This window comes from Onychostruthus taczanowskii, unplaced genomic scaffold (genome assembly GCF_017590055.1).
Source record: "Onychostruthus taczanowskii isolate IOZ18803 unplaced genomic scaffold, ASM1759005v1 scaffold51, whole genome shotgun sequence".
Classification (NCBI taxonomy): Eukaryota; Metazoa; Chordata; class Aves; order Passeriformes; family Passeridae; genus Onychostruthus; species Onychostruthus taczanowskii.
In genome coordinates this window covers 2,432,113-2,442,628 of record NW_024502680.1, presented here as the reverse complement: position 1 = coordinate 2,442,628, position 10,516 = coordinate 2,432,113, and the positions used below count along the sequence as shown (strand labels likewise).

General features: G+C 42.5%; 1 protein-coding gene across 1 annotated transcript; it reads right to left on the bottom strand.

Annotated features, from left to right (window-relative positions):
• Positions 1-3,762: 3,762 nt before the first annotated feature.
• Positions 3,763-6,774, bottom strand: AMER3 (APC membrane recruitment protein 3). Its single transcript, XM_041416381.1, has one exon. It carries the CDS (start codon positions 6,772-6,774, stop codon positions 3,763-3,765), a length of 3,012 nt encoding a protein of 1,003 aa, XP_041272315.1.
• Positions 6,775-10,516: the final 3,742 nt, after the last annotated feature.

The following is a 10,516-nucleotide window of genomic DNA, read 5'->3' as shown; positions in this document are numbered from 1 at the left end:
TTTCCTTTTTATCAAATCCAAATATTGCAGTCTGCCTTCTCTATGCCTATCCGATAGAGAAATTATCGGCCTATTGTAGAGAAATTAACCTTATTTAAGAGAGAGGGAGTGAAGTTGAAGCAGGAGGGAATAAAAAGCATTACAGGAATTGCCTAGACTGTGAGTAGCCCTTCAGTTGATGAGGATGAGATACACATTCCTCTGTCACCTTGCAGTGCCTAGGCTGTATTTTATCTGCTTCTGAATCTCAGTTCCTTGATAACAGCAATCACATATACAATACTGTCTTCTTTTATCTACATCTCCCCCATCTATTATAGCAATCCCTGTTTGATTGACAGTTATGTATTTTTTTCTGACCTGAGGGCAAGCTTATTGCAATGCACTCCTTTCAGGGCTATCACTGAAACACATCCAAAATCTTCAACTGGTGCATAATGTGGCAGTTCAGCATTTGAATGAAGTGAGCACATATTGTTGGGGGCACAAGAGGTTTTGTTGCTCTGTCACATCTACCAGTTAATGGAAGATGCAGCTCAAACCCCATTAAGTGGTAGAAATGGCTCAGTGGTCTGAAATGCTGCTGTTTGCAGAGAGTGTTTTGTTCTACATGTTCAATTGCCATGACATCCAGTGTTGTCTGTTTGGTCAGTTCCAGGGGTTTTAAGAGTCAGGAAAAGACCTCCCAATGCACTGCTTGAGAATCGTGCTTCCTTTCTGAAAATGAAGTTTCCTTATGTGTTAAGTTTCTACATGAAATCACACATTTCTGCAGCTTGTTTTCTATGATCCATGAATGTACGGATCTAGGAATCCTCTCTGTATTCAGAGATTGGACTGTGTTCACTTTTAAGTCCTAATCTTTAGATACTGAAGAATGACAATTATACTTTTCATTGCATTTTTTTATCTGTAATTCTCACTTTCTACATAAGCCTTCCATATTCCCATGTGAGGAAGCCTGGGGTTCCTGGTGAGCTCAGATACAAGACATTTGCAGATTTCTCTCTAAAAGGCCAGGGAAAGAAGAAATGGAAGAGGAGCTGTGTCAGACATTTCTTGTACCATTCTTCATCACAGTCCTATGTCTGTGCTCATCAGGATAGCAAAGCTCAAGAGACCAGGCATAGCCCAGGGGAACCCTGCACACCTTTTGGAGCACAGAGATTGAGCTTGTTTGTTACTGTGGCTCCTGGGATATGTTGAGGTGGGCTGACAAAACCTGGAGATTTTAATGGCTTTTGATAAGGGCTTTTCCTCTGCCCTGTGACAAATGGCAAGAAAGGTGATCTTCTTCCCACCTCCTCCAGGTCAGACCTGAGAGTCCATGGCAGGATCAGGGGCTGCATTTGTCCTGAGGGACAAAGCAGGAACCACCTCGGATCTGTCACTTGTCTCCCAGCTCCTAGGTGTGGCATTTCAGAGCACACTCTCTGTGTCTGAGCTCTTGCAGTTTGCACAGTCATGTCCAGGGTAGGAGTGTTTCTCAGGGCTGTCTGTCTCCATGGATTCGGAGGTGACACCATGTTTGTACACTGCCTCTCCTGCTCTACCACCCCCATGACTGAGGCAAAGCTCCTGAGTCATCTTCACAAAGATTGAAAATTTCCGGCAAACCTGTAGGCCATCTGTTTATGTGGGCAGCCAAGAAAATATCGGGTAGGAAAACTCAGTCACACACCAGTGTTTGTATCTGTCCCCACAGCCAGTTCTTTTAAATGACATTTTAACTGTTGTCTAAATTCTTTTTCTGTAAAAAATTGTAACAAACAGCAACTTTGCTGTTAAATGATTCCTTAAACTGAGCCCAGTCCTCAAAGCCACTTTATGAATATGTAAATCCCATCCATATTCTAAAATTTCATTCATTTTACTGTTTAAAAAACCTTTATCAAAAATCAGCAGTTCCCTCTTGGAAAACAAGCTTGAATTGTCTTTTCTCTGAGACTCAGGTGAAAGCGTGACCTGGTCACATTCCTGCCATGCAGGTATTATCAGTGCTGGCACGTGGTGGCACACAGCAGCTGCCACTTGATACAATGCAAAGAATGTGCCTCAGGTCCAGTAATGTCTACTTGTGTTATGTCTTGTTCAGTGTAAAGTCTGTTTCCACTCCTGACAGTCACACAGCTCCCTTCTCTGTTTCTGTCATTCCACTCCCCAAAATTAGAATTCCTTTCCGCTGCAAAGGCAGCGATATTCCTAGCAGTACCCTGTGGATTAATATTCACAGCAAAATAAAAATATCAGGCCAATGCATACATTGATCTGTTCTCTTAACCCCAAGCAGCTGTGACCAGTCCTGGTTCCATACATATACTAGCTGTGAGCACAAACTTAGCCTCATGTGTACTCAGTTTATAATTTCAGAAATATCTAAAAGAGATGAGTAGTTCTAAGGACTATGCTGTGTCCTTGGATGGCAAGTTCTGCTAAAAATTCTGGTGACACAAGAAGGTGAGTTGCTAATCTGCAGAACCATGACAAATGCAGCATTGTTTACAACAAAAATGGAAAAAAAAACCCAAGACCACATCATTCATTTGAGAAAGACCTAATTTACTGATGAACAGATTATAACTATACAATGTGTTTGTTAAGGGTATGGAAGACTGACAGTCTGGGCCCTAGCTTCATGCAGACCCCTGAAAAATATCCCTGGCTGCAATGGGAGACTTGTTACTGGGCAAGGTCATTCTCACAGTGATGTAAATAGAAAAGCGGGTGGCTGAATCTACCCAGACATGAAAATGGAAGGGTGTTCTTGCCTCACACAGAGAGAAATACTGTCCTTTTTTGTTTGTGCTGCTTGGGAAGCCTTTAGAGATGACCAGAAAGCAGTCACACTGCTGTGAGCAGCAAGAGCCAAAGAAATGTTATGTTCCCTGTATCCTTCTGTTCAACAGTGAGCTGTTCCTTAATTCTCTGTCCTGGCCCTTGCTCCTCTTTGTCTTCCACCACCTCCAAAGGGGCCTTCTCAGAGGCCAAGGCTGGGCAGAGTCCAGCCAATCTGTCAGATTTGGCAGGGCACATGACAGAGAATTTACCCAAGTTTCATACTTCTACAACAAATTCCTCTCAGCAGCTGGAGGCCAGAGGATTTCTCAGCTGGCACAGAGTTAGAACTCTGTACAGACAGTGCCTGTACAGAGCTCTGGCCTAAAGCCTCGTGTGACAGGCAAACCTGGACCAGAATAATCACTGTGTGCTCCATCAGCTGTTTCTGATTTGCAGCAAAGGTGTTTCTTACCTCCCTTACAGGGCAGATTCTGGCTCTCCCTACTCTATGTGAGTGTGGCTGAAGGATTTTCAAATGCTTGAGGTGCAGGACAGACTCTGTAATCCCTCTCTTGAGAAGTCTGTCAAGCCCTGCACGTGGAGAATGCCTTGGCTTCAGCTCTTGCTCTGCCAAGGCACAGTTTGACCAGAGACAACCTGCACCTTCTGAAGAAACATTTCATGTTTGGAAGAAGGAGGACCATCCTTTTGGTGCTCGTAGGAGCACCAGCATAGCACTGTGGACTTTCATTTGTGCTTGACAGCACACCACATATGTGCACCTGCAGGACAGGGCACATCTGTACTATGATTTCACACTGCAGATCCCTGGCTTTCTCATGTGACCCCTGCATAAATGACAGACCCTGAATCCCTCTGCCTCCTCTGCTGTTAAATGCCCCTCTGTGAAAAGGGAACAGATTGAATTGTATCACATTTAATTTCACCCTTCCCCTAAGCACTCACCTTCTCCATGCAGGTGTGTCACTGGTGGTTCCTGGCTGTCACGGCTGTATCCCAGGCCACTGCCTCTAGGAGAGGGGACAGAGCAGTCCCTGCAGCCAGGCCATGGCAGGAGCTCTCTGCACAGTTCCAGGGCCCTGGGCTGCACTGCTTGGCCTCCTCAGGCTGCAGCGGGTCAGACAGACAGACAGCCGTGCTGTGTGAGCCCTGGGAGAAGGTACCAGCTATGTCTGGGCAGACAGAGTTAAAGAGAGGTAAAAATGTTGGTCTACTAAGAGATGTCTCAGGGCCAGAATCACTTGGACTGAGACCAAAGTCCTTTAAATAGGAGAGTGCTTGATTATTCAGCTGGGCATATTCAAAATTGATCTTGCTTTGAGTAACCTCATCTAGGATTTTTGGTCTACTTTTCTGATCTTCAGAGCAAATTTGCTCCCCATTTTTCTTTAAATGATAAAGACTGCTAGACTGTAAACTTGTGTCATAATTGTATTGGTTTGTGCTAGGAATACTGGGATATTCTGGAATTTGAGCAAGGCAGCTGCATTCATTTTGTAACAATAACTGGTTTTTGTACTGAGACATCTTATGAATGATACTGTTCATTTCATTTCCGATGTATTTATCTTCCAGGTGCTTGTTTTCATAGCTGATTTTTAACGATGCCACCTGTGTTACACAGTGCTCTAAAAGCTGCACTATGTTAGTGCTGCTCTCTGTTGGTGTGGGGCTCATGTAGCTCTGGAAGTGATTGAGGGCTAGAGGCTGCAGTGGTTTGTCACAGGAAATAGAGAGAGAGTGATACATTGATTTATTTCTGTCTTCCTTCTCAAGGGGATCTCGGAGTGAGGTTGCAGCTGTCTTGTAGGAGTAACATGATTCTACTTCGTGATTATCATCTAATGAAGGATTTTCAGAGCTCTGGGAGCCACTCTCTCTGTTCAGCTTTTCTGGCAGTGGGTTTTTATCTCCAGATGTCTCACGTCCCAGGGAAATTGCTACCTTCTCATTCTCCGCTGAAGATGTCTGCAGATTGTCTCTGTTAGCCTGTGACTGAGGTGCATAACTTGATGATCTGGTGGTTCCCACAGTCCCAGGCACTGTGGGTAAGTCCTTGTGGTGACTCCCTTCTCTTCCTTGGAAATCCAGATCAGATGTGTTCAGGCAGGAATCCAGGCTGTGGTCTCTTCCAGAAATGTTTACTGAAGAGGCCTGGGTTGCGTGTTTGCTTTCCTCCAAAGGCTCACATACATTAAGTGTATTAGATTCACCCTTGCCTGGTATCTCCTGCTGAGCTTCTGTGCTCCCTTTCTGCTCTGGACTGTGACTGGGCAGGACCAATGGATCATTAGATTTTTCTGGCTGTGATTGAGGACTCTGAAGAGAGTCAGGGGAAGAGATGAGTCCCGAGTGTTTTCGTAGCCAGTTTATTATCCCCATGGTCAGGGAAAGCTCAGTATCACAGAGCTTTAGCAAACATTCTTTGCCTTTCCATGTGCTGTGGAAAAAACCCTGGCTAATGATGTCTAGAGTTGGTTGGGAAGCCATGTTCTCCTCAGCTCCAACATGAAAGCTGTAAATGGACAAAGGGATTTCAATGGCTTGCTCTGAAACACTTTCAGAGGCACACAAGTCATCATCAAGGATAGGGTTTACTTTGACTTCATTTGGGTCATAGAAAAGCTCATAAAGGGCATCTCCACTGTAGCTGTCTCTTGGAAATCTACTTGGGACACCAGGGGTCTGAGCTTCCTTCAGTTCATCATCTTGTCCAGGAGAGAATGAATCATAGTAGCCTTCATCACTCGTGGATGTGGATTCCTGGTTTTCACTTTTTGGTGTTTCTGTTTCTGTGGAGCTGGCTTTGGAATTGTCACCTTCTTTATCAGGTGACACTTGGGGATCTGTGACCAGTACAGCAGCCTGACTTCTATCCTTTTCTGTATCAGAACCAGGTATCTTCAGTAACTTCTTTTCAAACAGAGCACTCTGATGTAGCCTTACTGATTTGTTGATGTTGTCCCAAAACTTTGCAAATTCCACTGTCTCATTTTGGCCAGGAGAGGCCAGCTGCTCCACCCCACCTTGGAAGGAGCCCATGCCAGGGCTGTCTTTATGCTTGCTTCGCCTCAGCAGAAGGTCTTTGCTGTTCTCCAGCTCCAGGTGAGCAGAGCTCTCATCAGCAAAGATTTCCCCACAGCCAGTGAGGGAGTCAAAGCTCTTCAGGGAGGCAACATCTTCACAGAGGGCATTGCAGTAGTCATAGGAGGAGTCAGACTGCAGTTCACTGTCTGAGCAGTCCTGTGACAAGCAATCAGCTGCACAAGCTTCTCCAGTTTTGAAAAGATACTTTGCAAGACGTCCAGACAACTCACTCTTGCAGCCTGGAGAGGACAAGTTCTTGTCCTTCTCCACCAGAAATGAGAGGCTGTCTGGTTTGTTTTTTCTTATATGAAATATATCTCTGAGCCCTTTCTTAGATCTCTTGAGGGAAATCCTCTTCCTGGGAATGGTTTTTGCGACAGCTGGTACAAAAGGCATCTGTGGCACAAAGTTCCTGTAATCAATCATCTGACTGCTGCAGGCAGACTGGCTGGGGCTGACCACACACTCCTTCTTACTGCTGGAGCTGGACATCCCTGAAAAGCTGATGCTATTTACAAGCCGGCCCTTGCCCTTTCCAACAAAACCCTCCTCGCAAGCCCTGCTGCTGGGGCTGCAGTTCTCTGTTTTGTCTGCCTCAGCAACACAGTCGTGGGTTTTACTCTTCCTTACAAGCTTGTAGGAGGAGCCAGATGATTTTTCCAGGTTGTGACCACCACCTCCACTCCTTGCTGCTCTGGTAGAAAATCTGTAATTCTTGTGTGTGTCCAAACATGCCAGCTGGACTTCGGCCACACTTGGGTTTCCCTCCAGAGCTGCCTTTTTATCCTTGCCCATCTCATCTTTGTTGGTAGGAGCTGCATGCACTGGTGGCATTTTCTCATGTTGCACACTGGATTTTATGAAGGTCTTTCCTCTCTTGAGCTCCATACTGCTTCCTCACATCTGTTTCTGTAAAGAAAACAGCAGAACACAACTATTGTGAGGTAGGTGGGTAGCACTTGTAAATTTTGAAAGCAACTGGAGAACAAAGGAAGGGTTATTAACCACTATAAAATTGAGCTTCTCTGCAGTCAGACATTTCCATCACTGAGTCATAGTACTGCATGAGAAACAGATTGAGTGAAACTAAAGGTGTGTTGGCTGGAAAATTCAACATGGAGAAAACAGTGCATATTATGGGTTGGTAGTTGAGGCTCACAGAACATTTTGTCTGTTAGAAATAAACAGATTTGCATTGAGGATTATGACTTCAGGATGGCTTTTAACAAGGTAAAGGTCCTGTTCTGAAGGTAAAAGAGGCATCAACAAAAAGCAATGCCTGAGAAACTTCAACATGCAAATGTGTGTATCAGGTAGGCAGCAGTTCATAGACCTGTACCTTAGAAGAGGACAAAAATCTTAAGTTGGGAAATCTCCTGAGAAAACAGATCAAACTTTTGACACACAAAGCTCACTTTATATTAAAATAATCCTTATCTGTGAATAGAAAATCCATAAAACTTGGTACTACCGTGGAAGCATGCAGAGACTGAATTACTGATTTTGCTTCCCTCTGAGCATAATATATAATTTTCTACACTGCTACTTTTATTGTCAAAAATCAAAAATGCCACAATGAAAATCATTGTTAGTCATGACAAAAGTGTCATCTCCAATTTACAAAGACCAGTGTGGCACACAGAGGCATTGCCATATTAAGTCTGCACTGTGCATTGATTAGCTATTTCTAAAAATACTCTAGTACCTGTACCAATGCCAGTTCCAGGCTCTGCCTATATAATTTCATATTGAGCCTGTTTTATATTTTCATAAATCTAATTATTCATTAATTATTTTAGCCATGTCCCTGTCAGTTTTCTGGCAGTTCTTTCCTGGAAAGATCTGATTCCCTCCTGTCATGCATCAACTTGAACATTGATTAAGTCAATGGATTTCCTTAAAGGTAGGTCAGGGATGGAGCAAGCACTACCTAAAAGCTGTGGGACCAACCACATTTTTACTTGGTGGGAAACAGCACAATAACTCCAAGTCCTGTTCATGAAAGAATGTGCTTGGATCTCTCCCGAATGAAACCTCATTTAATGATTTATCTTGTTTTGAATTGGTTAGACATAACTAAAAAATTGGAGACACTGAACAGAAGATCTTAAATTCAGCACCGAGCCTAGGCTTTGTGCTCCTAAAATAGAACTTAAAGCAGTCTTCAGGCTATTTTGAACTATACCAGCTGTCTGTAGCCTCCAGAAGTTTCCAGTTGCCCAGGCCTTGCCAGAACAGCCACGCTCTGACCATCACCTCACAAGATGCAGGACTGTGTATTTGGGAGCACTTCTCCAGCAGGCAAATCAGTGACAGCCCCTTTCTTCTAGAAGCTGCAAACTAACAGGTGATTAGCAATATTTACAAATAAATGTAGGTCAGTGACAAAAGGCAGAGAACATAAGGGCAAAGTGTGAATATTTGACATGTGGAAACATGGTGGGTAGTGATAGATGGGCATCTATCAGTGTGATTGAGATGTTGGCACATTCATCTGCACTTGGCACTCCATGTGAGTGTTACAGAACAGCCTTAATGAAAGCCAGTAAACATTTTACTACCCTGTCAGGTATCTGGAGTTCACTGATGCTATGGGAAACTTGTTTTGCATATTTAGAAATAGGTCACTGGGACACGATTACACTCCTCTTCTGAAAAGCAAGGTGTGATCAACAAGCAATTCAGCACGCAGAACTCCAGCAGGGTTGTGAAAACAATAAGAAAAAGCTGATGCAAGACCAGTTATTAATATCCCAGAAACAGCGTCTGACACCTCAGTCCTTTGCAAGTGCAGAAATAGGTACTGTGTCCCTGTGTCCCTGATGCTGCCAAGAAGCTCCTCAGAGGTCTGTGACATTGGCAAGCGCCAGCCTTACAACAACGTGATGTAGGAGTCTTTGAAGTCCTGCAGCTGTTTCTGCCCATTCTGAGTATTAAGCAAAGGTCACTTTTGTAGGATATTGCATACTTGGGAACTTTTCTGCAGATGCATTAAAAAGGCTTTTAGGGATGGATTTATTTACTGTCAAGTATGAAACGTATTAAAGCTAAGAATTTAGGATTAAATTGGATAATTTTACTTTGGAATAAAGGAATGTTTGATCTGAATTTTATCTCCCTGATAAGAAACACAATGGGATGATCAGTTTGATAACTGGGTCTAGAAACTTCAAGGCTTGTTCTGTCTTTTTTTAATAGATTAGATGAATAATTTTATCTTGAAAACCGAAAAGGCCCAAGTAACATATTTACTGAGAATATCCGTAGTAAAATAATGCAAGATACACTGATGGCAGCTAATGCTGCCTTTTCCCTTTTCAGTTTCTTCTGATGAGGAAAAAATTGTTAGCTGTTGTTTTGGTTTTGTGGGAATTTTGTGGTTTGGTTTGTTGGATTTTATTTTTTTTTAAATTTACTATATATATATATATAAAAATCACCAACTTTATATTTTAATTATTTAATATTACTATTTATTCCCATATATTCTATTTCTAATACTCCCTCAGGATTCATGCCAGACTTAGTATCTAGTTCATTGTGTCATCCTGCTTATTCTAAGACTGTCATATCTTTGTAAATCTTCCCCATTAAAAATGTTATTTAAAATGAACAAAAGAAAGGGAGAACCTCCTCAGCCAACCCTTTGAGGGCTCCTCAGACTACCAGAGTCTACAGATTTTTTAAAACATTTATATTAGATGCTGTTTTGTAACTTTCCATACTCTGAGTTCCTCTTCATAATCATGTGATGTAAACTATCAATGAGATTTATTCCAAAAATAGACCAGAAATATTTATGTGAGGATTCTCTCATTCTATATCTATTAATACTTTTAGCCCTTTTCATTGCAATGGATTATACCATGATACCAGGGTTTTTTTGGTCTCTGCAGGGACACAAGTTCTATCTCTAACCCCAGAAGCTGTACCAATGAAGTTAGAAAGAGATTAAAGTGCTGTAAGGGAAAGTTACCCTCCAGTGCAAAGCTAAATCAAAACTCTATAAAAAATTATTACAGGCATTTAAAACATAGTACATGTTTTCTGGGATTCCTTGACCCATGCACTCAGCTACACCAGTCCCTCTCTCTGTTCCTTTTCAATTATTCTTCTCTTGGACTTGCAGGATATCACTTCTTCCTCAGGGATAAAAGATATATGAGGGCCTGATTTCCATCTTTGCAAAGGAAATACAGCTTGCATTTAAAAGTCACTGTAAAGAACAGAAACCAGTGGAAACTAGCAGTCAGTGTACTAAGTCTTAATGTTTTCTTCATTAATAACAAAATAGTTTTTTACTATCTGCAAAATTGCTCATGGAATGTGTTTAAATAGAGGACATCCTCAAATCTCACACTGGGCTACAGTTTAGTTGTCTTTTACAACAAGATTGGGTGCAGCAGCAGATTGAGGCTTCCCATCCACAGTAAACAGTACTTTTTATCTGGCTTGATCAGACTTTTATGATTTCACAGGTGTCTAATCAGGCAATTAGACCTGGATTTGAGGCTGATACTGTAATGGGAGTAAGGTTTTCCTTTATGTTTGGATAATATTGCTCATAAAATGCAGAATTACTTCACACTCAAACATATACCATCTGGGCAGGGTGTGTCACAGCCTTTTC

Excerpts from the sequence above, each read along its gene's own strand:
- AMER3 (XM_041416381.1), bottom strand. The coding sequence starts at position 6,774 with ATGGAGCTCAAGAGAGGAAAGACCTTCATAAAATCCAGTGTGCAACAT.